Source organism: Cucurbita pepo, chromosome LG13 (assembly GCF_002806865.2).
Source record: "Cucurbita pepo subsp. pepo cultivar mu-cu-16 chromosome LG13, ASM280686v2, whole genome shotgun sequence".
NCBI lineage: Eukaryota > Viridiplantae > Streptophyta > Magnoliopsida > Cucurbitales > Cucurbitaceae > Cucurbita > Cucurbita pepo.
The window spans coordinates 7,216,735-7,244,064 of record NC_036650.1 but is presented as its reverse complement, the minus strand read 5'-3'; the positions used below and the strand labels follow the sequence as shown (position 1 = coordinate 7,244,064).

Genomic DNA, 27,330 nt, shown 5'->3' with positions numbered 1-27,330 from the left:
AAATTATAAATTAAATAAAGAACCATTAAACACCGTCTAATTTTATAATTTAATATTTAATAAATATTTACATATACCAAATTTATAAATTTTGGAAACTCTTCTAATTGGGTAATATAGTTGGTGGACCTAATTTAATAAGTTACAACTACTTCCTACGCACGAATTCTTGGATTACCATTTTATTTTTAATTTTTTTCACTTAATTCGGAATAAAAGCTTAACAAACAAATAAATACGAATAAAAAAAACAAAAATCATATTTTTATTGAGAGCCTTATTATTATTATTTTTTATATGAAAAAATAAACGAATATTTTATTTTTTAAAAATTTTATATTTTTATTTTATTATTTTATGTTTTTTAAAATTATATTAAGTATTCACATTTATTTAAAACGGATTTAAATTAAAAATAGTTAAAAAAAAATATAAAGATTTTAAAAAAGGTTGTTTTTTTCGATCTTTTTGAAAGTGTTTTTTGTTTATTTATAAAAAAGTATTATTTTTAAAAATAAATATAAAATACAAAACGATTATCGTTATAATTTTTTAAAAAATTAACATATTAAATATTGTGGTTATTTTATTTTATATTCGTTAAAATAACAAATAAACCATTATAATTGTGTTTTCTTTTAAATAATATATTTTAAGCTTAACAATAACATAATTAATGAATTAAAAAAAGATTGTTAGTTGGTCCAATATTAATATTGATAAATGAGTCAGTATTAACAACAGCGTACTAGAGTACACAAAGTATCACATCATATTTGATATTTTATTATAAGATAAATATTTAGATATTTGTCTTCTTACCATATATATCTTTCAATTCATTACTCTTTCCATATATTTGTAATTTATTTGATTATAAATAGATAACTTTCATACCATTTAGATGTGGTGGACTAAGCAAACATTCTCACACTACCCACTTTAAATGACTTATATTGACTCATTGAACTTAGTTTTCCTTGTCTTTCATTCTTCGACCCTTTAACTGAATGAGCTTAGTTTTTTAAAAATTAAAAAAAAAAAAAAAAAATTGAAGCTTGAAAATTGTCCTAAAATAAAAAGAAAAATTCAAATACACTTTTCTAACCAACCCTTTTATTCTTATTTTTAAAAATTTATTTTAATAATAATTAAATAAATAAATAAAAAGTTGGCAGCAAAGAAAAACAAGCAGCCCAAGGTACAGACAAACATCTCGCATTCCATTCCAACCTTTCTACAAAATCAAAAACCCAATCCTCGAACCAAGAAAAAGAAAAAGAAAAGTTGAAATTACACGTAGACTTGATAAATTAAAATTTATCAATTTATTAAATATAAAATAAAAATTTTATGGTCATTATCTATTAAAACATTAGAGACTGACAGTTTGATTTGATGAACATAGCTCGTATGTACGGTTAAACAAGAGGTCAGGATTGAATTTGAACATAGCTCGTATGCACAATCAAACAAGAAGTTAGGAATGAATCTGAACCTAGCTCGTATGCACCATCAAACAAGAGGTCAGGATGAAATCTGAACATAACTCATATGCATGGTCAAACAAGAGGTCAGGATTAAATCTGAACATAACTCGTATGCACAGTCAAAGAAGAAGTCGGGATTGAATCTGAACATTGCTCGTATGCATAGTCAAACAAGAGCTCATGATTGAATATGAACATGACTCGTATGCACTGTTAAACAAGAGGTCGGGATCGAACGTTAACGAAGTTGGAACTGGGAGAATTTAAACCAGTATCATTTAAGTACCACCAGGCATGCTGTCTTAAAAGCTGGTACATTTTTAAAAGTATTTAGAGACAATTTATAGGCCAACTTAAAAGCTGAGGAGGACCAAGGAAAAAAGCAATAAATTTTCCCTCCATTTAAGAAACGAAACTCCCACAACAACCAAACCCAAGAATCATTAGAAATGAACAAATTGAGCAACTCAGTGATCGGGCTACTGAACTTCTTAACGCTGTTAGGGTCAATCCCGATCATAGGGGGAGCCCTGTGGATGGCTAGGAACAGCACCACCTGCGAGGCGTTTCTGCAGACGCCGCTGCTGGTGCTCGGGTTTTTGGTGCTTTTGATTTCACTGGCGGGGTTCGTGGGGGCCTGTTTCAACGTTACTTGGGCACTATGGCTCTATTTGTTCGCCATGTTGCTGCTCATTGCTACGCTTTTGGGCTTCACCCTCTTCGGCCTCGTCGTCGCCAGCAAAGGCGGCGGCGGCGGCGATGGAGGCGAGCATCGGTTTGGGGATTACTCTGTATGGTTAAGGAATAGAGTTAATAATCCTCAGTATTGGGGCACTATTAAGAGCTGCATTTTGGGGTCTAATACTTGCAACCAGGTTTCTTCTTGGACTCCTCTTAATTATTTACAGAGACAGATAACTCCCATTCAGGTACTCTCCTAAATTTTCAATACACTTGCTGGTTCTATGATCAAACTTAAACAAGTCAAAATTTTGGTTGCAGGCGGGGTGCTGCAAGCCACCGGCTTCATGCACCGAGAACGTTCAAGATCCCGATTGCTACCGGTGGAATGGGGCACCCAACGTGCTGTGCTATGACTGCATTTCATGCAAAGCAGGTGTGCTTGAGACTGCAAGAAGGGACTGGCATAAGCTCTCAGTTCTCAATATTGTCATGCTCATTTTTCTCATTGCCGTTTACTCTATCGGTTGTTGTGCGTTTCGAAACACCAAACGAGTTCAAACTGATTACGCACATGGCGAGAATCGTATGATCAAAATTCAACCCACATGGGATCACAAGATGTAAGTAGTAATCTACCGGTATCTTTGAACGTTCGTGTTTATTTAGCATTATACTTGATGAGTGAAGCTTGTCTTACAACTTCTGTTCTTGCAGGCGGAGATGGTTGGAGGACAGGAAGGAGCTATACTAACTGTTGAAATCCCATCTTCTATCAGTGTTGGTTTCCTAGAGCTAGAAAATTCCTAGTGTTTTTCGATTCCAGTGAAAGGGAATGGGTATTTTCAGGGCTTTCTTTTTATGCTGTAATCATAGGCTACTTTAAAGTGCATGATGAAGCCTCTCTACTTTTTATCACAATGTCGCACTATTGCTTTCTTTTTTGCCTTTGAAAATTACTCAACATTCAATAGCGACATGTGTAAAGTTTGCCAATCTAATTAGATCATTATGATAGAAGAAAACGCGTCAAACACACACATAAATGATAGATTACCTTGAATCTTGAAAGTTACTTCATCTGGACCAAGTCTGGTTTGCAGCTAATCTGGTTAGATTCCCAATAAAGGATTCAAATTAAAATTCACAAAGTAAAAAGGAGAAAAAAATGCTTTCAAATAGTTAAAAATATGTTCGAAAGTGATTTTAACCATCTCCAACATTCCAAGCAGAGCAGTGGAAAAAACTTGATGAAATTCTACTCGTATATATATATATATATATATATATCCGGCTGTATACAGATAAAATCCCCAATGCTGCAAAGCACAAACGAAGCAACNACATAAGGAAATGTGCAAAACAAAATTGTATCTTAGAAAAAAGAAAAGAGGACCTCTTGATGTACTGCACAGTCCCCAAGTTAATCAACAAACATAGGCCCTAGCAGATGACCACATATAATCAATCAGACGCTATCCGTTGCATCCCTTCCTGACTCTTGAGCACTTCTGGCTGCAGCCAGTCTCTCAGCAGCCAGTCTTTCTTCCAAAGCTCTAGCTCCCCGTTCTCTGCAACGAGTAGAGTGTTTAAATTTTATAGAGTATTCTCTCCTCTCCTCTAAGTCCTTTATTTATTTATTATTATTATTTTTTTTTGTTACACACATTTCCTTTATGTTTATAACATTCTTTACTATTCTCTCCTCTAGATTTCCTTATGAGTTGACACCCTGTCACCCCCCTTTGTATGGTTTTTCTTTCTGAAAAAGTTCTGACAACAATGTTCTTCAATGTGGGTGATTAATAGGGCAACAACTTGTGCAGACAAAGCCAATAGACGAGCAAAGGATGCAAATAATGAGAGAAACGTCACCACGCAGGTAGATGCATAATCGTTAGGTGAGGGGAAATCAATACTTGAAACTGAAAATTGTTCATACAAAATTTTAACTTTAAATTTAGCCCCTAATTTCTAGATGATAAAACAAATTTAGAAGCCCTAATTTGCCCCCAAAAGAAAATTTAAAAGGATATGTTTAAAATTTAAATTTAAAACTCTTTCATCTTGTTGTAATTTTTTGTTCTGTCCTGTCCTGTCTACCTCAAACCATTTAAAACAAAAATAGTTACTAAAAATCAGTTCCTGCTGCAAACTATAGAACACGCTAAAAGTGGAAAACACATGTAGTATGATCAAGTTTATGAGCCAGGAGAAAAGCATTAACAAATATTACCTCCTTCGAGATGCCTCAATGGGATCTGAACCGGGCAGCGGGGTGCCTCCAGCAGTATAGTCCTCAGCATTGTTAGGGGATTCAGATCTTCCACAAAGAAGACGATGAAATACTGATGCAACTGGATCGATGACTGGCCTGCACAAAACCATCAAGACTCAGAGTACAGTATGGACTATGGAGAGAGAGAACACAGAATATTCCTGAAACATGGGAAAGAGAAGCTTAAAAATAGAAAAGGCTTCAAAATAAAACAGTATACCGTAAAAGTTCAGGGAAGAATGTAGAGAATGCAAAATCATCACTTGGATCGCCTTTCAGTTTTGCTTCAGGTTTCCTCTGCCAGTATCTCAGATAAATCCAGCTGATGTATGTCCCAAATATTATTGTTGGAAGATATGTTGCTGCCCCAGTTGTCCAAAAGCTTACAGCAATGGATACAAATACAGCAAGAGACGGTAACCACTGCATGAAATTGGAAGCAAAAGATCAGATGAGGTTCAAATAAAACTCTGATAAAAATTATTTGAAATATGGATATACCTAACTACATATTTCATACCTTAGCTCTTAGTTTCAGTACAGGTAACTCTTGATCAGGTATGATTTGTTTGATCCCAACCAAGAACCCAGCTAGAATCCCATAGAAACCAGATACAGGGAAATAACTGAGACCACAAAAAGATGTAAATAAGATGTCTGGAAAGCCTGAGAGGCAAAGCAGACACGAAACATGGCTTAAAAAGGACTTGATAAAGGGAAGGAATCAGACAAAATTGATTTAAACAAAAATCAAATTGGATTAAAACAGCCTTAAGTGATGAAACCCGCAGAATGATCTATCAGCTAAAGACATGAACACATGTACGCCTAAATGGTGCCACTGATGCACGAGGACTCAGTAGCACTTACAGATAAATTTCCTCCTGCGTAATATAGTACAGGGCAATCGCTGTGATAAAAACACATAAAGAAGTTAGAAAATTGACTATAAAGATGAACTTCAAAAATTCTCTAGAGCCCCATATGGGTTCAAGCAGCTTCCCAACAAAAAGAAGACCAACTGTGCTGACAACAACCTGCAATATATGTCTCTCAATGAGTCGAACTTCTAGTGGAGACTCACTTAAAATAGTGAGATAAATTCTAATTGTTATTGTAAATGAAACAAAATATAGTGTGTGAAAATGTGAGTGCATACCCCATATACTGACTGTTCAACATAACCAGCAGTTAAGAGATTCCAGGCAAAAGGTATTGTCCTACAAAATAGAAGTTCAAAGGAATGAATAACCCAACCATTTATAGCTTACACGCTTTCCGTTTGAATTGAACAACTCAATAGTTGGTCAGATATTAAGGCCATCTCTGAACTTAATCAATTCCTATACTACAGAGGAAATATTTTCACCTCATACAAATAAAACAAACTAATTAATTAAAATGGGTACATATTTCTACATTAAGATAAATAATTTTATTGATATAGTCAAGAGTCAGAGATTCAATAGAGCTATCTTGATAACTCTAAATGTAAGAAGGGAGCAATGAAAAATGTTGATAGAATACTGAAAGATAACGACAATTTTGATATTTAGATGAACAGGCAATGAGAAAGAACTATAAATTTTTCACTCCCAAATTCAGTCGCAAGGGAAGCTTCCTACGTGGAATGCATCATGATCTCTGCATCGTAAGTTTGTAATAGGATAGGCAAGTGTCACAACTAATCTATTAAGTGTTTAAATGTATGTCCACTAGTGACAAGAATTCAAGACTTTCAGTTGATCGAGATTTCATTGCCTATATTATCACACCAGTCATCATATTTTGCCTAAATTAATGGGCCTTCGACTCTTTGGTACGTGATACTTTTCTCCATTTTGATTTTTGTAGCAAATTCAGGGTTGTTTGAGTTACTTTTAAATTAAATATTTGTTAGGTTTCCCTAAGAGATGTGAATTCTCTAATAATTAGAATGATTTCAGAAGATGTCAAAGATCAAGGTCATATTAAATGCATGCAGTTTCAGCTCTTCGTTGAGTAGTTGGGTAGGAAAGGAAGACTTTTATTTTCTAACAAAAATATTAAGATGGATAAATTTCAGAGAAAAAATATTTATATTATACCTCTTGCTGGTCCAAGAGTGTGAACATTCAGATTTTGGGCTCATTTTTATACATTTTTCCTCTAGATGGCTTGATTTTTTTCTCTAATTTCCTTCTCTAACAGAGGATATCTTTCTCTACATTTTCACTTAATTTCTTTTTCCCTATCAGGAAATTAAGCCAATTCAGAATGGTAAGGGATTCACATTTCACACTCAGGTGGGGATGCTTCCCCTAATTATTCAGCAGAGTTCATAATTCAGATTGGTTAGCAGTGAAAACATCTGGCTACATGGAGGTAATAACATCTTTGGATTCTTCACTACAAAAAAAAAAAANATCAAAATAATACACTCAGGCCCCTGCAACACAACCATTGGCACCCTAAACCAGTAGATTGCGTAGCCTCTCAGATGGTCTGTTGCTACTTCCTATAAACATAAGCGTTCTATTCTGAAGAAGAACAGAACAGTACATGGATTGTATGGCCAATTGTGGAATCGACAGAATCGTTGCAATTATGACAACATTTCCAAGCAATGCAACTAAACTATTGACCAACTTCCATCAATCCCACAAGACAAGCCTCTAGATCACAATAATTCACTCACAATCGAAGTGATCACAAGATTCTAGATTCTTTCCAAACTAAATTTCAACTCGATAAACGAAGTCATTTCTAATCGGAAACCTACTGGCATTACTACAAGAACGTACGCATCGCATAGATTCGGCTATGAAGTCATCATCTTCGCACAGTTTTCATTACCACTAATCCAAAAACTAAATTCTCCAAAAAAGATACCTGGATGGAATAAGAGCAAGATAGTTAACAGCCGCAGGAAAAACCTGAACCAAGATATGCCCGCCAATTAGCACGACGGCCAAGCCCTTGCATAGCTTGGTGAATCCAGTAAACAAACCAGAGCTCTGTCCAAATACAAAACAAAACAAGAAAAAAAAAATCAATAGAAACGTCGCTGAATTTCGAGACAATGTCAAGATCTGGCATGCACATTAGAAGATAAAAAAAGACGAACTACGAGATCTGAATGCGACTAAGAGACCACCATTTAAGAAGAGATTAAAAGCAAACAATTGTATCAGAGCTTACCCCCGGAACTGCTGGAGTACTCATGGGCGGAGACGGCGGACAGTGGATGACGGTGATCGGAGTTGCGGGATCAAAATGGATTGTTTTGCTTCGCCTGAGACTTTTGGGTTAAAGAGAGAGTGAGCCGAAACGTAGAGATGTGGGTTATTGGGTGTGGTGAGGTGTAGTGTACAACGCTACACACCATGTAGATGACCCACATCATGATTACTTCTGATTTTACCTTTGACTATAATTTCATTGCCGAAAACACCCCTCGTGAAGCCCAACGCTTTTGCTTGACCCCTAAGAAAATGTAAATTTGCAAATTACCCCTTCATCTCTTTATATTTGCAAAAATAGGGTTAAGAAAACGCATTCCCACTTTTTTATATAATCTATGCATTTTTCACTGACATTTCTACGTGGAATAATCTCCACCACACGATTCCAAGATCCCAATCCAGCTGGATATTCCACGTCAGTAAATAAAATAAATTGACAAATTCCAGCTGGCTCAATGAGATCACAAAACCAACCCACTCTTAGCCAATGAACACCGAGCTTTAGATTCCCCAATCTTCTCTACTGCCTGTGCTTTTAGTCCCCTTCTCCCCCTTCTTCTTCCTCCATTCCACTCTCGTCGTCTCTCTTGCCCGTGTTCTTCAATGGCTTCCAACACCTTGATGAGCTGCGGCATCGCCACCACCGCTTTCCCTTCAGTTCTTTCCTCCTCTAAGTCTAAATTCGCCACCGGTGTCCCGATTTCTGGCGTCGCCGTCAATGCGTCATCCCGGTTTTCCATGTCCGCCGAGTGGATGCCCGGCCAGCCCCGCCCCCCGTACCTTGACGGCTCAGCCCCCGGGTATTGATATTTGAAATGCTTTGAAATTTGGATTGTTGCTCTCTAGGTGTTTGATGAAATGTCTATGAGAATCCTGATTGTCTTTTTGGGTGCTTTGATTTGTCCTTCTATGTACCCTTTTCTAACCATTTGGTTTTTTGTTTTTTAAAAGCTATAAGAATTAGGACCCTTCTTTAAGAAAGTGAAAATCCATGGAAATTGAGAGAAAATAAACATCAATTTCAAGAACTGAAAACAAAATCATTATCTGAGCCTTAATTTTGTAATTTTAAGTTGAGTTGAGTAGAGTAGCCTCTGTTAGTGTGAATTAAAATATAATGCTCAGTGGTGGTCTTGTGTTATATTTACAGTGATTTTGGCTATGTTTAACAGTGATTTTGGCTTCGATCCTCTTCGCCTGGGAGAAGTGCCAGAGAACCTCGAGAGATTCAAGGAGTCTGAGCTAATTCACTGCAGATGGGCCATGCTTGCTGTTGTAAGTATTCCAAATTCAGTTGCTTGATTCTGAGATGATGGGGGCTTTTCTTTAATTCTTGCGCTCTTTGTTTTTTCAGCCAGGGATTTTGGTACCTGAGGCTTTGGGATTGGGCAACTGGGTGAAAGCTCAGGAATGGGCAGCAGTTCCAGGAGGCCAAGCTACCTACTTGGGGCAACCAGTTCCATGGGGAACTTTGCCCACCATTCTGGTCATTGAGTTCCTTGCCATTGCCTTTGTAGAGCACCAGCGCAGCATGGAGAAAGACACCGAGAAGAAGAAGTACCCTGGAGGTGCTTTCGACCCATTGGGCTACTCAAAAGACCCTGTAAAGCTGAAGGAATACAAAGTCAAAGAGATCAAAAACGGTAAGGGCCCTCATTTCTTTGCACAACTCTGCTTAGATTCAATGCCAATTAGAGAAGGTTCAGTTTTGAGTGCTTTCTAGAACTGTTCAAACCACTTTTCCAATCATCCAAACCACTTCCATTTAGTTGGAAAAGAGACCGAAACATTGTTTATAAGGGTGTGAAAACTTCTCCCAAACGGACGCATTTTAAAAATCCGGAAGGAAATGTGCCAGTGTCGGCTTGGACTTGGGTTGTTACAAATGGTATCAGAGCTAGACACCAGGGGACGTGTTAGTGAGGACGTTGAGCCCCTAAGGGGTGGGCACGAGACGGTGTGCTAGCAAGGGCATTGGACCTCGAAGGGGGTAGATTTTGGGAGGTGTTTCACATCGATTGGAGGAGGGAACAAGTGTCAGCGATGACGCTAGGCTCCGAAAGGGGTGGATTGTGAGATCCCACATTGATGGGAGAGGAGAACGAAACATTCTTTATAAGAGCGTGGAAACCTCTCTCTATTAGATCGTTTTAAAAACTTTGAGGGGAGTCCAAAAGAGAAAATAGAAAGAAAACAATATGCAGTGGCTTGGGCAGTTACATCAACCTCCTCAAATATCTATATAACTGAATCTAGATAACCCACCGATTCAAGCTCTTGAGCTTCATAGTGATTTGAGTGGCGTCAGAGCTGGAAGTATTGTGTTTAGGAACCCAAATAATCTCATTTTCTTCCTGTTCTTGAATTCAGTGACAATTTAAACATGAAAATTGATTACTGAACACTTGATCAAATTGCTTCTGGCTTGTAGGTCGGTTGGCGCTGTTAGCTTTCGTTGGAATCTGTGTGCAACAAACGGCATACCCAGGAACAGGGCCATTGGAGAACTTGGCTACTCACTTGGCTGACCCATGGCACAACAACATTGGCGACATTATCATCCCCAGATCAATTTCGTCTTGAATTTTGCACTAAAAATCATACTAATTGTAATTAAATTTCCGCCTACTGAATCTGAACTCGAGGGCTTCTTCTCTCTGAATGTGTTCCTTAACTTGATATTGACCTTCAAGCCTGTAAGTCACTAGTGGACTTGGCCCAATCCGATTACCCAAAGTCAGTAGCAGCACTGAGCCCAAAAGATCCTTACAATCCATTGGGCCAAAATGCCCAATAACGGACAAGAAGCCCATACGAATGAGCCCATTGGACCATGAAAATGTGAATATTAGGCCCATATTAAGTGACCCCACATAAAGGAATTTATAAATAAATATAAAAAATAATAATAATAAAAGAAAAGAAAATGTTCCATAAAGAGTGACATCCAACCATCACTTTTTTCAAACAAAAATTTGACTGAAACAGAGCTTGACGGGACAATTCCTCAAACAGATCACGAAAATAAATAAATAAATAAATAAATAAATACATTATCCACGTGTAATTTTTTAAAAAATTTCGACATAGAATAATTAATATGCAATTGTACAATAAATAAAATTAAAACGAATTTTATTATTATTATTAATTAGAAGTAATATTTATTGAATTAATAATAGAAAATGAATTAAAATAAGGAGGGGAAGGAAGAGAGGGTAATAATGATGTCTAGGGTTGCATAAGGGGAAAGCTGTAATTTCACGTTCTTTTATAAAATGTGAAAGAAAAAGAGAATAATAAGGTACAGTTTGCTCTGCTCCTCCTTTTCTGTTCCTTTCCCTTTCCCTTCCCCCTCTCCTCTCCTCTAGGGTTTTTCAAATCTCTCAATTCCCTTTTTCTTTCTTTTTAATTATTATTAATATTATTAAAACTATTTAATTCACCTCGCCTCGCCTCACGTTACGTAAGTACGTATAGGGTTTAATTCTAGTGGTATAAGCTCTACACTAATTAACCATGTCGTACCTTTTTGACCAAAAAGTCAAAGGTTTGATTCAAGACAATAGATAAATCAACCAGTACTGTACTTTGAGGCTCGAGGACTAGACGAACATAAGAATTTGGGAGTCGTTGTCGAGATGTTATACGAAGACGAACATGAGAATTTAAGAGTCGTTGTCGAGATGTTATACTGGGACGGGACGGAGATGGGGTTGGAGTTGGGATGGCATGAAAAGGAGTGGAGATTTGGGAAGAGTATGTAATAGAGTAGAATCTAACCTTGAGAGACATTTTGGGTACAAACAACAAACAGAAGGGGGACAAAGAAATTGATCAGTTTGGCACAAAACCAAGTAAAGGGGGGCTTTAGATGAAGGCCAATATGATTAAATATCTGACACCAGGATTCCCCACACACACTTGTGTTCTTTTTTATTTATTTATTTATTTATTTATTTATTTTTAAATTCAATTATTTTCTTTATCTTTCTCTTTTGACCATTTCCAATTTTCCAAATCTTTTGCACTACTCTAGGTTCGGTTATATGGTCTTTGCAGCTACACTTTGCTTTATATAGGNTTATTTAATTATTTTTTAAATTCTAAAAATATAATATAGTACAGTGGGTATGTTCTGTGTAGAATTCCCATATTTCCAAGTGGGCAAATGGGTGTTCTCTAACTGCAACATTTGAATATTCCTCTCTCTTTCTTTTTTGGTTTTTCTTTAATGTTATAATATATATATATATTTTTTTTTAATATAATATTACTAATTTTGTAACATTTTTTTAAAATTCCGTTGTTGTTGTAACAACTCGTCAACTTAGATATTGTCTGTTTTGACTTGTTGTTATGTATGGTTGTCAGAGCATGTTAAGGAGATATTGTCTGTTTTGACTTGCCATGTATGGTTGAAGGAGATATTGTGTTTTGACTTGTTATGTATGGTTGTCAGAGCATGTTAAGGAGATATTGTCTGTTTTGACTTGCCATGTATGGTTGAAGGAGATATTGTGTTTTGACTTGTTATGTATGGTTGTCAGAGCATGTTAAGGAGATATTGTCTGTTTTGACTTGCCATGTATGGTTGAAGGAGATATTGTGTTTTGACTTGTTATGTATGGTTGTCAGAGCATGTTAAGGAGATATTGTCTGTTTTGACTTGCCATGTATGGTTGAAGGAGATATTGTGTTTTGACTTGTTATGTATGGTTGTCAGAGCATGTTAAGGAGATATTGTCTGTTTTGACTTGCCATGTATGGTTGAAGGAGATATTGTGTTTTGACTTGTTATGTATGGTTGTCTGTTTGTTTTGACTTGTTATATATGGTTGTCAGAGTATATATTGTATGTTTTGACTTGTGATGTATGGTTGTCCGAGTATGTAAGGAGATATTGTCTATTTTGACTTGTTATGTATGGTTGTTAGAGCATGTTAAGAAGATATTGTCTGTTTTGACTTATTATGTAGGGTTGTCGGAGCATGCATGTTAAAGAGATATTGTCTGTTTTGACTTGTTAGGTATAGTTGTCATGTCAAGGAGATATGGTTGTCAGAGTATGTTAAGGAGATATGGTCTGTTTTGACTTGTTATGTATGGTTGTTCGAGTATGTTAAGGAGATATTGTCTGTTTTGACTTGTTAGGTATAGTTGTCAAGTATGTTAAGGAGATATGGTTGTCAGAGTATGTTAAGGAGATATGGTCTGTTTTGACTTGTTATGTATGGTTGTTCGAGTATGTTAAGGAGATATTGTCTGTTTTGACTTCTTATGTATGGTTGTCAGAGCATGTTACGGAGAGATTTCCACGCCCTTATAAAAGAATGATTAGTTCTGATCTCCCACCAACGTGGGATCTCACTCATCGTTATATTGAATGTTAAAATTGATCGATGATAAATTTATATGCTATATTAGCGATTTAGGTCGAATTTTTTTTTTGGTTTTTTCTTCCCTAATTGGGTTTTCAATAATAAATAATAATAAAAAAAGAAAATAAACTAATTAATCACATATTTTGTTATTTTATTAAATGGTTATAGTTTATTCATATATTAATTAACCTAATTAACTCTATCTCATTAGACTAATTTGGTTGCTTAGGGGTTAAGGGTTTGCTTTTTAGAATGATTTGGAAAGTTATGCAAAAATAGGAAAAAAACATCAAGTTTGTTCTTTACACAATTGGATTGTAACCCTCTAAGCTTTATATGGTATGTATATATTTTTTAACAAAATATATATTTTATTCTCGAACGTTTTTTTGGGAATGATTACTTGCCCGTATTGGTAACGAAGATAAATATTTAAATCTTTCACCAATACGAACATAGCTCAACAGACATAACATATGTACCCTCGATCAAAAGGGTGGTGATTCGAATCTCGTCCTCTAACCAATACTTAAAGTTTTTGTCAATATGAACATAGCTCAACCAACATAAAATATGTACCCTCAATCAAAAGGGTAGCGGTGCGAATTTCGTACTCTAATGAATATAACTCAATCAACATAAAACATGTACCCTCGATTAAGAGGGTAGCGGTTTGAATCTCATATTCTAACCAAATACTTAAAGTTTCTACCAATATGAACATAGCTCAACCAACATCAAATATGTATCTTCAATCGAGAGAGTAGTGGTTAGAATCTCGTACTGTGACCAAGACTTAAATTTCTTGTCAATATGAACATAGCTCAATGAACATAAAATATGTATCTTCGATCAAGAGAGTAGAGGTTCAAATCTCGTAATCCGACCAGAGGAATATTGATGTAAATTATGGTGTAGGACCTTTATTTCCCCTTTTCTTTTCTTTAGTCAAATGGCCCTTTTGGCCTAAAAGAACTCAAAAGGCATGAAGTGGCCATTTGCAAACCCAAATAAAGGGACAAAGCATAAGTGAATTAGGAGAAGTGGGGTTGGATTAGCTATCTTAATTAACACTAAAGCAACTATCTTTTTATGTGTACAAACACCTTTCAATTAACTTGTAAAAGCTTGTTCAAAGCAAACCCATTATCAATGCATTATCTTTTATAAATCCGCCTCCAATTGAGACCGTTCTTCTCTTAGTCAACGACGAACGAACGTACGAGTGAAAAATTCAACTTGGGTCAATGATAATATAGGTTTTTAACGAGATATAATAACGTATGTTGTACGAATGGAAACCCAATAATGATCGAAATACCGTTTTTAAAACGACATAAAAGCCCAATCTCATTGAGGGCATAAAACGAATCAAACCCATCAACGACATTTATTTCACTCGAGATTAGGTCATTTCACCAGATGCTATGCACTTGCTTATGGTGACAACATGCTTGACAACGAGCCAACCCGTCAGTGACATTATTGGTTTAGTCTTCTCCAATAATCGCTCGGGGGATGTCTGAGACGTAGAAAGACGAGACGGGGTTAGATTCTTGTTTACTTTTTTTTTTTTTTTTTTTTTTTTTTTTTTTTTTTTTTTTTTTTTTTTTTTTTTTTTTTTTTTTNGCTTTATGAGCCAGAAAAAAGGAGATTTCAAACACCATAAGCCCTAGCTTGGGGCAATTCAGTGCTTACCCTCTTAACCAAAGCTTAATAAACTACTTAGCCTTCTTCTCAATTCACCATTTTTAGCCCCAAAAGTGCTTTTTCTCCCTTTATCTTTGTGGGGTACCCCTTCACCACCCCCCCCCCCCCCNCTCTTCTCTTCACTCTCTCAACCATTCCTCTCTCTCTCTCTCTCTCTGGTATATGCTTTCATATATCAAATATGCCTGGCTCCCTGTATGCCATTAGTAGAGCTCAACGTCGTAGCCGATGACCTCCGCGGATGGCGTATGAGGAGCCAAGCATATCCATATACATACATATTATATGGTCGAGAGTCGCGTCCTCTTACAACAATATCACTCGCTTTGTTTTCTTATACCCCGTCGGGCGTATCTGGGTTTAGGGTTACTGGGTATACGTGTTTTAGCTAGTTGATTTATGTTGAGCTAACGTCTTTTAATACTAGCCCGTTGGGCGTGTCTGGGTTTAGGATTACTGGGTATACGTGTTTTAATTAGTTAAGCTATGTTAAGCTAACGTTTCCCAACACTAGCTCGGGTTTAGGATTACTGGGTATACGTGTTTTAGCTAGCTGAGTTATATTGAACTAACGTTTCCGAGCATTAGTCTGTCGGGTGTATCTGGGTTTAGGATTACTGGGTATTCGTGTTTTAGCTAGCTGAGTTATATTGAACTAACGTTTCCGAGCATTAGTCCATCAGGTGTATCTGGGTTCAGGATTACTAGGTATACGTGTTTATAATTAGCTGAGTTATGTTAAGTTAACGTTTTCGAACACTAACCCGTCGGGCGTATCTGAATTCAGGGTTGCAAGGTATATGTGTTTTAATCAGTTGAGCTAACGTCTTCTCGAGAATTTCTCATCATTTTTCACTATTGCAGGTAGCTAACCCTAGCTTCCAAAGGCTGATGAATAAAGCAAAAAAAAACCCTAATTTCAAAGATTGCAGCCCAAAGAACACTGACATTGAAGAGGTTGGTAAAGAAATTTAGGGTTTTATTTTGGCTTTGATGTGATGTTTTTTTGCAGAAGGGAATATCACAGACTCACAGGCTTAGTACGTCTTTTATTTTAGGGTTTGGACCGTTTCCCTTAAATTTAGGGCTTTATTTGGAAATTGGATTTCCTTCATTTATTATATATAAAATATAAATATATATATATAAGTCTTCGTTTATTGCATGGCTGTCACATGGATCCAACCAATATTTTTTCTATATTATGCGAAAAACCATATTATATACACCAATATATTATTTTCCATTATAGTTTCTTTAAATAATTCACAAAAAATGTACATTTTTCATTACCATATCCTTGAATTGATAGCTTATTATATAGTTTCATATCAAATATATTGATTTTATGCTATGTTTGTGGTTATTTATCTATCTCATTGGGAATACGCATGGGAATCTGGATTAGATGTGTACAAATGTAGAATAGCGAAGGAGTGGAAAAGGAATGCAACCGAAGATCTGATTGGTTGAATCTGATCGTGTGGTGGTGCGAGTTCCAGAAGGAGGGAGTACGTGGATCTGGCCACAGAGGAAAGAGCTGGGGATTCTATCTTAGGTAGAGTTATTTGCATAGGATCTTAGCCCTGGTTATAGCCAATATATCTATAATGTAATAATAATCTCTCTCTCTCTAAATTTATCTTATTTTCTCTGTCAACCCTTCTGTCTCTCGATCGTGTAATTCCCGTGCCCGTACAGGCAAAACCGAGCGAAGAAGGAATAAGGGGGCAATATGGGCAATGTCTTTAAAAACATTACTCGTTATGAGTATAAAAAGTTCGGAGGTAAAATTTCGTTTATTTTACCCTGATTGTCTTAATTAGGGTTGTTATCGAACGAATCTATGAAAATGATAGGACCCATAAGGGAAAAAAATTATTTAACGAGATTGTGTTTTAGTAACGGTTGAATGTAGATTTAGAAATATAATTAAACGCTCGATATAAATTTGAAGTATTTTTACCGTTTTTCACTCGTATATTTAACGGTAAAAAACTATCAACTCGAGAATAATTACTGTTGGTCAAAGGCGGAGGGAAGTCAAAAGAAGGGTACTTTAGTTCACTAGACAAAAGGTAAATTAAAGAGATGAAGAATCAAATTCCAATCTAAAGTTACCTTCTTTTTTTTTTTTTTTAATCTTTTTTGTAGGTATATATGTATGCATGTTTATGTAAAATTTAACCGTTTGTGATTTGACTTAATTAGTTAAAGCATTAGTAACTTTTTTTTAAATCAATATTCGAATTTCTATCTCGTACCTTTTTAAAAGTCAACCGAGCCTTTTTCGAAAATTAAATTCCTTCAATACACAAAATCAAACGATATTTCAAAACTCGTGAAATTTTTAAAAAAATATTATATAATGTCTTAAAACCCTGAAACCAAAGATAACCCGAGTCGTATACAACAACATAAACTCGACTTCTCAAACCCTCAAAATCCAAGATAAGCAAAAATATACACGAAAACGTAAACTCGACTCCACTAGAATTAGAGATGAGCAAAAAAATACACAAAAAATTAAGCTCGACTTATTAAATCCCTGAAACCATCGATAACCCTAAATAAATCTCGACTTTTTAAACCACTGGAATTAGAGATGAGCAAAAAATATACACTAAAACATAAGTTCGACTTCTCAGACGCTCGAAATCAAAGATAAGCAAAAATACACACACAAAAAATTAAGCTCGACTTATTAATCCCTGAAACCATCGATAACCCTAAATAAGGCTCGACTTTTTTAAACCACTGGAATTAGAGATGAACAAACATATACACCAAAACGTAAGCTTGACTTCTTGAGTCCCTGAAATCTTAAAGATAACCTAAGATATCCACCGAAATATAAACTCGACTTCTTAGGTCCTTGAAATCTCAGATATAACCTAAGATATCCACCCGAACATAAGCTCGACTTCTTAAGTCCTTGAAATCTCAGATATAACCTAAGATATACACCCGAACATAAGCTCGTAGCGGTTTTATGGAGCATAATTATAATTATAATCATTCACATGGTAATAAGTCCAAAACTAGGCATAGCTCCAAGCTTTCAAATCTTTACCCCAAAAAATAAAAGACTTGAAATTAAGTAAAAGCTGCATGCGACATTATTTGACTCATGTCAATCTTCTTTTTTCACATCAATCTTTTCTTCTTATCTAAAAACTCCTCAACTTTTGTGTCTATATTCATTACTTAACAAACAAAGACAAGGGTCAAAAAGGTAAAATCACAACCCGCTCAATCAAACTCGACATTCTAACATTAACTTTTCTTATTTCTATCGACCCTTCTGACCCTTGTATTCTCTCTGGTACTCGATTTTTTACCACCCTTTGATCGTTTGTACTCGAGCAATCAAATGGTCTATTTGGAATTACGAGATGTTATTAGGCCTTGCTGTTAGCTTGGACCCAAAAGTCAAGTATATAATTGGGACATCTCGAACATTCATTTATTCGGGTACTATTGACTGGGCCCATTTAATCCATTGGGCCTTGAAAGGCTTCGNTCAATATTCGAATTTCTATCTCGTACCTTTTTAAAAGTCAACCGAGCCTTTTTCGAAAATTAAATTCCTTCAATACACAAAATCAAACGATATTTCAAAACTCGTGAAATTTTTAAAAAAATATTATATAATGTCTTAAAACCCTGAAACCAAAGATAACCCGAGTCGTATACAACAACATAAACTCGACTTCTCAAACCCTCAAAATCCAAGATAAGCAAAAATATACACGAAAACGTAAACTCGACTCCACTAGAATTAGAGATGAGCAAAAAAATACACAAAAAATTAAGCTCGACTTATTAAATCCCTGAAACCATCGATAACCCTAAATAAATCTCGACTTTTTAAACCACTGGAATTAGAGATGAGCAAAAAATATACACTAAAACATAAGTTCGACTTCTCAGACGCTCGAAATCAAAGATAAGCAAAAATACACACACAAAAAATTAAGCTCGACTTATTAATCCCTGAAACCATCGATAACCCTAAATAAGGCTCGACTTTTTTAAACCACTGGAATTAGAGATGAACAAACATATACACCAAAACGTAAGCTTGACTTCTTGAGTCCCTGAAATCTTAAAGATAACCTAAGATATCCACCGAAATATAAACTCGACTTCTTAGGTCCTTGAAATCTCAGATATAACCTAAGATATCCACCCGAACATAAGCTCGACTTCTTAAGTCCTTGAAATCTCAGATATAACCTAAGATATACACCCGAACATAAGCTCGTAGCGGTTTTATGGAGCATAATTATAATTATAATCATTCACATGGTAATAAGTCCAAAACTAGGCATAGCTCCAAGCTTTCAAATCTTTACCCCAAAAAATAAAAGACTTGAAATTAAGTAAAAGCTGCATGCGACATTATTTGACTCATGTCAATCTTCTTTTTTCACATCAATCTTTTCTTCTTATCTAAAAACTCCTCAACTTTTGTGTCTATATTCATTACTTAACAAACAAAGACAAGGGTCAAAAAGGTAAAATCACAACCCGCTCAATCAAACTCGACATTCTAACATTAACTTTTCTTATTTCTATCGACCCTTCTGACCCTTGTATTCTCTCTGGTACTCGATTTTTTACCACCCTTTGATCGTTTGTACTCGAGCAATCAAATGGTCTATTTGGAATTACGAGATGTTATTAGGCCTTGCTGTTAGCTTGGACCCAAAAGTCAAGTATATAATTGGGACATCTCGAACATTCATTTATTCGGGTACTATTGACTGGGCCCATTTAATCCATTGGGCCTTGAAAGGCTTCGTGAATCTCTGGGCCCATTTAATCCATTGGGCCTTGAAAGGCTTCGTGAATCTCTGGGCCCATTTAATCCATTGGGCCTTGAAAGGCTTCGTGAATCTCTGGGCCCATTTAATCCATTGGGCCTTGAAAGGCTTCGTGAATCTCTGGGCCCATTTAATCCATTGGGCCTTGAAAGGCTTCGTGAATCTCTGGGCCCATTTAATCCATTGGGCCTTGAAAGGCTTCGTGAATCTCTGGGCCCATTTAATCCATTGGGCCTTGAAAGGCTTCGTGAATCTCTGGGCCCATTTAATCCATTGGGCCTTGAAAGGCTTCGTGAATCTCTGGGCCCATTTAATCCATTGGGCCTTGAAAGGCTTAATGTTCAAAGCCCAAGTTTTGGAATCATAATGAAACCGACATGTCGTTTCAGCGGTTAAATTCGTCGAATGCCACGAAGGGCTCCAGCCAAATGGGAATCTGACCCTCTTCAAGCGCCCGCCACAAACAGAGCCAGTGAGAGATCGAGGGGGTAGGTAAGGCGGGTGGGTGGGTACTAATTTTCTATTACTTCAACGATTTTCCCACGAAATTGGTGCTTTACAAATCTCATTTCCGCCGTTTTGTGAACCATTTATCTGCTTCTCCCATGGCTTCCTCTCTTTCGTCTAATCCATTTCTGGGTTCTTCCCGAACCGAAGGCTTCTCTAGATTCAGCTCTCTCTCAACTGATATCTCTAAGCTTTCGTTTTCCGCCGCCAAAATCTCTGTTGGGCCCCGAAATGCGAAGAATCTGCGTATGTTTTGCTTTATCTTCTTCTGTATTGTACTTTTTTAGGTTTCTCGATTGAGTTTTGTTCCGTTGGGGATTCCGTTTGCTAATTGATTAGGAGATTGTTAAAGATCAATTTGGCTTACTTGATTTGTAGCTTGGCCCTGTGGAGATACTCTGAACGCTCTGTTTATCTGGTTATACTTATGTTAAAGCTTGAATTAAGCTCATTTGGGAGCTAGATTGAAGTTAGCTACGTTGAATGTGGTGCATATAATGTGTAATTAGTGGTTGATAAGAATTGAATGAGGTGTTTGGGAAATGTAGTTTTCAAATTTCTGTAATCTTCTGGAGTTCTTACATTTTGTTGTGCTAATCACAGAGATAAAAGCTGCTGGTAGTACATTTGGAAATTACTTTCGTGTTACAACCTATGGAGAATCTCATGGAGGTGGAGTTGGTTGTGTGATTGATGGATGTCCTCCACGCCGCCCGATTTCAGAAGCTGATTTGCAAGTGGAGCTTGACAGAAGGTACTTCCATGGAACCTCATGTTCTTCCTCTCTTACTGTAACAACTCAAGCCCACCGCTAGTAGATATTGTCCGTTTTGGTCCGTTATGTATCATCGTCAGCCTCATAGTTTTAAAACACGTCTACTAGGGAGAGGTTTTCGCAACCTTATAAGGAATGCTTCGTTCCCTTCTTCAACCAATGTGGGATCTCACACTTGCATTCCATCCGTGTAAATAAAAGGTTGAAATATTGGCAACGTCCTTGGAGTTTCTATGACGCTAATGTTACTTGTAGCTTCATTGATAATAGGGAGACTGATATTTCTTAGGAATGGTAATTAAAATACCAAAAGATGTTCATAAGGGAAAACCTAATGGATCTTTTTGGTCGACATGTCTACAAAAAGCCTACACTCGAGATATCCTTCGATATTGACACGAGTCTTTGTCATCTTTTTTGTTGATTATGCCTGGTAGAAAAGGCTCAATTGGTTTTATTTGTCCAAACTAATCGAGAAGTTATTGTTTGATGAATTCGTGTAACGAAGAATTTTAATTTCAGCATTAACTGATAGAATATATTTAAGTACTCAGGAGACCAGGTCAGAGTAGAATCACCACACCAAGAAAAGAGACCGATACATGTCGGATACTTTCAGGAGTTGTTAATGGTATGATACTAAACCAGTTTAGCTTGCTTACCTATAAGTCTTCCAAGCACTACTTCCTTGAATAACTTATTTATGATACTTCAATTGCAGGAGTTACTACTGGAACACCAATTCATGTATTTGTACCGAATACCGATCAGAGAGGACACGTGAGTTGCTTAGTTTATGTTATGCGGATTTTTAAATAAGCCATTTTTTTCTCTTTGTTATTTTGTTTGATTGAACACAATAGCAAATAGTCCTAATGATCATGTCCGAACTAAAGACCTGTGGCTTGATATTAAGTCTGTGATCCTGCATTCTTTTCACCCACTTTGTGAATGATTTAGTGCATTAGACCATTTGATCTTTTATGGTTAGACCATTTGATCTTTTATGGTTAGACCATTTGATCTTTTATGGTGAGAACAATGTGTGAGATCACGTCGGTTGGAGAGGGGAACGAAGCATTCCTTGTAAGGGTGCGGAAGCCTCTCCCTAGTAGACGCGTTTTAAAACTGTGAGGCTGATAGCGATATGTAACGGGCTTGGGGTGTTACACAGTGATTTTCATGTCTTTCTTTTATGTTCTTTTGGTTAAAGATTCTCTTGAAGCCCTAAACACTGTTTATCTCGCAATGCAAATGTAAAATGTAGTGAACACGATGGTTTTATGATGGATAAGGTGCATGGATTTCTAGCTCGAATTGTAATTAGTTCATAAGAGACCATGTACTAGCCATATGTTTGCTTTAATCCTGATTATGTTGGCATGGTAGGTCTAATAATTTTTTCATTTGATTTCAGGATTATAGTGAAATGTCAGTAGCCTATAGGCCATCTCATGCCGATGCCACTTATGATATGAAATATGGAATTCGTGTTGTTGAGGTAATTTCTTTTGTTTTGTACTTGAATATCATTCTGATACTGCTACGACTTTTGGTAATACGATATACGTCCTCTATATTTTTCTTTTAGGGTGGTGGCAGATCTTCAGCCAGGGAAACCATTGGGAGAGTTGCTGCTGGAGCTGTAGCAAAGAAAATTCTGAAGGAGCTAGCAGGAACTGAGGTGGGTTCATACTTGAACTTAGTTGTGAAATTATGTTCCTTTTCATTATTGTCGTGAGTTTTGTGCTGAATTGTGAGATCTCACAATGGTCGGAGAGGAGAACGAAACATTCTTTATGAGAGTTTAGAAACCTCTCCCTAGCAGACGTGTTTTAAAACCTTGAGGGGAAGCCCATAAGAAAAAGCCCAAAGAAGACAATATCTGCTAGCGGTAGACTTGGGCTGTTACTAACGGTACCAGAGCTAGTCACCGGGTTGTGTGCCAATGAGGACGTTGGGCCTCCAAGGGGGAGAATTATGAGATTCCACATTGGTTGGAGAGGAGAACGAAGCATTCCTTATAAGGGTGTGAAAACCTCTTCCTAGCAGATGTAAACATTAAGCCAAAAAGGACAATATCTGCTAGCAGTGGGCTTGAGTTGTTACAAATGGTATCAGAGCCAGTTACTGGGTTGTGTGCCAGCGAGGACGTTGGGCCCCCAAGGGGGAGGATTATGAGATCCTACATTGGTTGGAGAGGAGAACGAAGCATTCCTTATAAGAGTGTGAAAACCTCTCCATAGTCGACGCAAACCTTGAGGGGAAACCCAGAAGGGAAAACTCAAAGAGGACAATATCAGCAAGCAGTGGGCCTGGGCTTGGGCTGTTACATGAATCTTCTTTCGTATCCATATTTATAGCCAGTGTGAACTAATTATATTCACATCCAGTTACTATATATATCACATATTATGATTGGCCTTTCTATTTCTCAATCTTAGCCGTGGCTTATCTCCTGACTGCTTGATTTGTTCTTGTCATGTCTTAGGTACTTGCATATGTATCTCAAGTCTACAAGGTTGTGCTGCCCGAGGGTGTCGTTGATCACGAAACTTTGTCGATGGAGAAGGTAAACTAGAGATGAAGATAGTTAAAGCGATTGTACTCATAACGTATGTTAAGATATACAGTGCCCAAGTCCAAGCCCACCGCTAGCAGATATTGTCCTCTTTGAGCTTTCCCTTTCGGGCTTCCTCTTAAGGTTTTAAAACGCGTTTGTTAGGGAGATATTTTCACACCCTTATAAGGAATGTTTCGTTACCCTCTCCAACCGATGTGGGATCTCACAATCCACCCCCCTTGGGGGCCCAACGGCCTCGTTGGCACGCCGCTTGGTGATTGACTCTGATACCATTTGTAATATAGCCCAAACCCACCGCTAGCAGATATTGTTCTCTTTGGACTTTCCCTTTCGGGCTTCCCCTCAAGGTTTTAAAACGCGTCCACTAGGGATAGGTTTCCACATCCTTATAAGGAATGTTTCGTTCCCTCTCTCCAACCGAGGTGGGATCTCACATTGCGTGTTTGAATTTTAATTTTTATGGATATGCACAAATACTAAATTAAGTTGAAGTTACCATTTGAGAGCGTAACACGTATCATAAGTCTTTCTCATTCACTCCGAGAACTCTCGACGCTCTCAAGATGTACTGAAGTGGGGTATGCTTCCCTTTAATGCCTCTCTTTCGACGCTCCCTTCGTTCTCTTTTTGTAATTACTATCCTTTTATCTTTCGTGTTGGATAATTACTCCTTCACCGACACATAATGATTTGCGTATATACACGTGGAGATACTCTCAACGATCGATGGTTATTCTAAACGATTGGGAAAATTTATGATGTTGATTCAATTTATCATAATATTGATGCTCTTTATATCATTAATGTTTGTTCTTTCATTATTATTAATCTGAGGATCATTGCTATGAATATTACCAGATTGAGAGCAACATAGTCAGGTGCCCGGACCCCGAGATTGCTGAGAAAATGATTGCTGCTATCGATGATGTTCGTTTGAAGGGGGAATCAATTGGTGGTGTTGTCACATGCATTGTGAAGAACTGTCCACCTGTACATCTCTCTCTCTAAACGAAGCCTCACATACGTATATTAAGTTAAAAATTTGTTGAAGTAACGAGGATTACAAATTTCATCAGGGGCTTGGTTCACCTGTGTTTGACAAACTTGAAGCTGAGCTTGCTAAAGCTGTTCTATCATTACCTGCATCGAAGGGCTTCGAGATCGGCAGTGGATTCGGAGGTCGAAATTTAGTCTGGTTCTTTGGAGCATGATATGGAAGGAATTCATGCTTTGCAGTTGCTGCAACACTCACATTTTTAAATCTAAAACCCGTGCAGGTACATTTTTAACTGGCAGCGAACATAACGATCCGTTCTATTTAGATGAAAATGGAAGAATTAGAACAGTTACGAACCGCTCGGGTGGAATACAGGTAGTCTCATCACGCTCATATGAAGTGATTAAGATTTGATCAATGGAACATGGTGCCTGTTCTTCTTTTTGTGGTTTTGTTGTGATTACTGAAGAACTGTATTGACGTTCAGGGAGGTATATCTAATGGAGAAATCATAACCATGAGGGTAGCTTTCAAGCCAACAGCTACCATTGGGGTAACATGCCTTTTCTCTCATGAACTTGCATGCACATTTGAGAATACCACCATAGCACTTGTACCAATTTTCGTTTCCTTGACCCGACCCGTCGATATTTGGATGGGACGCCTTGTTCTTCCCCTGTTGGTGAAAATCAACAGTGAATCCACATTGTTTCAGTCTACCTTTTTCACATCTTCCTGTATGTTCTTTATGCAGAAAAAGCAGAGTACAGTGACCAGAGATAAGAAAGAGGTCGAGCTGATTACTCGTGGTCGTCATGACCCTTGTGTCGTCCCAAGAGGTACTTCCAATCTCGAAACTCACCCCTAGCAGATATTATCCTCTTTAGGTTTTTTTTTCTGGACTTCCCCTCAAGGTCTTTAAAACGCGTCTGCTCGGGAGAGGTTTCCACACCCTTATAAAGAATGCTCCGTTTTCCTCTCCAACCGAGGTGAGATCTCACAATCCACCCCCTTTGGGGCTCAGCATCCTTGTAGGCACATCGCCCGGTGTTTGGCTCGGATTCCATTTGTAACAGCCCAAACCCACCGCTAGCAGATATTGTCCTCTTTGGGTTTTCCCTCAAGGTTTTTAAAACGCGTCGGCTAGGGAGATGTTTCCACACCCTTGGAAAGAATGTTTCGTTCCCCTCTCCAATCGATGTAGGATCTCACAATCCACCTCCTTCAAGGCCCAGCGTCCTCGCTGGCATTCACTCCTCTCTCCAATTGATGTAGGATCTCACAATCTATCCGTCATCCTTTGCATTCGTGGCCATTCGTAACAAGAAACGAAAGAAATAAACTTAAGATATTGGCATATTGACTGCTGATGTATATGATATAGTAATCTCTTGTAGATAAGTGTTGAAGATGCAAGATTTTACCTCTTTTGTTCTTAAAATACAGTATTCTGATGAATATACTGATAGAAATGGAAAATTCAGGCTTATATTACAATTGCCTTTGTTTAGCTGTACCAATGGTTGAAGCTATGGTAGCTCTAGTTCTTGTGGACCAGCTGATGGCACAACATGGACAATGCAATCTGTTCCCTATCAACCCAGATTTGCAGTCACCGATCGAACCAAAGCGCGAGGCTTCGAACACGCCTGTTTAAACAAAAGGTATTGTAACATAACCGATCTTGGGGTAAAGTAAGTTCAATTTGCTGAGTTTTTTTTTATGCTTACACTTATTATTTATGAGACTAATCAAAATTTTGTAACGAGGGAATAAAGAAATTTGAATTGTGGCCTTGTTTCTTCACCCTCCTACTGCGCCAGGAGTATTCTCAATTCATTAAAACGTGTCCACTAGAGAGAGGTTTTCACATTTTTATAAGAAATATTTTGTTTCTCTCTCCAACCGATGTGAGATTTCACAATCAACCTCTTTAAGGGGTCTAACGTCCTCGCTGACACACCACGTGATGTCTAGCTCTAATACCATTTGTAACAGCCCAAGCCCACCACTAGCCGATATTATTCGTTTTTGCTCGTTATGTATCGTTGTCAGCCTCACGATTTTTAAAATGCATCTACCAGGGAGATGTTTCCACACCCTTATAAAGAATCCTACGTTCTTCTCTCCAACCGATGTAGGATTTCACACTTCTCTTCAATAGAGATAATAAATGATATCTTATTTACTAAATTATGCTCGTACTAACTTATCTTCATTGAATCGACGCATCAACCTGTCATAATTCTATTTTCCATCATAATTAAGACATCGGTTGCGTTTACAAGTAGTTTCGCTTTTTGGGCCCTCCTAAAAGAGTCTTCTATTATTGAACTTAAATTGATATATTAAGAGATTACAAGGACATTGAGGATAAGCATTTCATGTCAATGACAACAAGTCTTAAAAAGTAGATTCCTTTTAAGAAGTATGGCCATCCATTATCATACCTAAGGAATATTGTTTGAAGTCATAATTGGCGACTTAATACTTCTATATTATCATAAACAAAGCAAGCCAAAAAAATAGTGTTAAAAGGACTTTTTATTTAAAAAACAAACAAAAAGTGGGTTAGTGAACCATTTAGATGGGATTCTTTTGTAGGGCTATTAAGAAAACTCATAGACAAAGGATATGAACTCCCACTAAAGCTTTTATCAATGTATGGAAATATAGCTTTAGTTACATAGTGGGTTGGTTTAATTGACTTGTCGAACTTAAAAGTCGAGCACTTTATAAGAACTTTAGCAGCGTGATGCATTTGTAGGTATAATTTCCTTTCACTAAATTGTAAAGGATATTATTAAACTTTTTCTCTTTGTTTAAAAAAACAAGTTCATTCTCATAAATGTTTCAAAGATACTATTGAAA

At 37.0% G+C, this 27,330-nt stretch overlaps 4 protein-coding genes and 1 long non-coding RNA gene across 7 annotated transcripts; 4 read left to right on the top strand and 1 right to left on the bottom strand.

Annotated features, from left to right (window-relative positions):
• Positions 1 to 1,753: 1,753 nt before the first annotated feature.
• Positions 1,754 to 3,167, top strand: LOC111809182 (tetraspanin-6-like). Its single transcript, XM_023695565.1, has 3 exons — positions 1,754 to 2,419; positions 2,493 to 2,794; positions 2,889 to 3,167. Exons 1-3 carry the CDS (start codon positions 1,940 to 1,942, stop codon positions 2,923 to 2,925), a joined length of 819 nt encoding a protein of 272 aa, XP_023551333.1. The 5' UTR covers positions 1,754 to 1,939; the 3' UTR covers positions 2,926 to 3,167.
• LOC111809181 (rhomboid-like protein 19) lies at positions 2,174 to 7,790 on the bottom strand. 2 transcript variants are annotated; one of them, XR_002817177.1, is made up of 10 exons: positions 7,630 to 7,790; positions 7,321 to 7,445; positions 5,609 to 5,669; positions 5,320 to 5,486; positions 4,970 to 5,075; positions 4,670 to 4,872; positions 4,408 to 4,545; positions 3,568 to 3,742; positions 3,229 to 3,279; positions 2,174 to 2,279 (listed from the first exon to the last, which is right to left on the bottom strand). XR_002817177.1 is itself a non-coding variant. In XM_023695564.1 (8 exons), exons 1-8 carry the CDS (start codon positions 7,651 to 7,653, stop codon positions 3,640 to 3,642), a joined length of 927 nt encoding a protein of 308 aa, XP_023551332.1. In that variant the 5' UTR covers positions 7,654 to 7,790; the 3' UTR covers positions 3,515 to 3,639. The 2 variants fall into 2 exon arrangements, 1 of the variants encoding a protein (XP_023551332.1); XM_023695564.1 differs by lacking the exons at positions 2,174 to 2,279; positions 3,229 to 3,279 and having other exon boundaries at positions 3,515 to 3,742.
• Positions 7,791 to 8,223: 433 nt separating this feature from the next.
• LOC111808016 (chlorophyll a-b binding protein 6A, chloroplastic-like) lies at positions 8,224 to 10,373 on the top strand. Of its 2 annotated transcripts, none has more exons than XM_023693773.1 (4): positions 8,224 to 8,473; positions 8,846 to 8,948; positions 9,028 to 9,316; positions 10,105 to 10,373. In XM_023693773.1, exons 1-4 carry the CDS (start codon positions 8,277 to 8,279, stop codon positions 10,254 to 10,256), a joined length of 741 nt encoding a protein of 246 aa, XP_023549541.1. In that variant the 5' UTR covers positions 8,224 to 8,276; the 3' UTR covers positions 10,257 to 10,373. The 2 variants fall into 2 exon arrangements, with proteins under 2 accessions (XP_023549541.1, XP_023549542.1); XM_023693774.1 differs by having other exon boundaries at positions 8,258 to 8,473; positions 8,824 to 8,948.
• A 4,535-nt stretch (positions 10,374 to 14,908) lies between these two features.
• Positions 14,909 to 16,648, top strand: LOC111808945. The gene is made up of 2 exons (XR_002817159.1): positions 14,909 to 15,724; positions 16,176 to 16,648. It is a non-coding gene; the product is annotated as an uncharacterized LOC111808945 (long non-coding RNA).
• Positions 16,649 to 20,052: 3,404 nt separating this feature from the next.
• LOC111808001 (chorismate synthase, chloroplastic-like) lies at positions 20,053 to 26,171 on the top strand. The gene is made up of 13 exons (XM_023693753.1): positions 20,053 to 20,349; positions 20,707 to 20,857; positions 21,433 to 21,509; positions 21,600 to 21,658; positions 22,296 to 22,379; positions 22,470 to 22,562; positions 23,370 to 23,450; positions 24,321 to 24,452; positions 24,539 to 24,641; positions 24,740 to 24,834; positions 24,947 to 25,012; positions 25,214 to 25,298; positions 25,971 to 26,171. Exons 1-13 carry the CDS (start codon positions 20,202 to 20,204, stop codon positions 26,114 to 26,116), a joined length of 1,320 nt encoding a protein of 439 aa, XP_023549521.1. The 5' UTR covers positions 20,053 to 20,201; the 3' UTR covers positions 26,117 to 26,171.
• Positions 26,172 to 27,330: the final 1,159 nt, after the last annotated feature.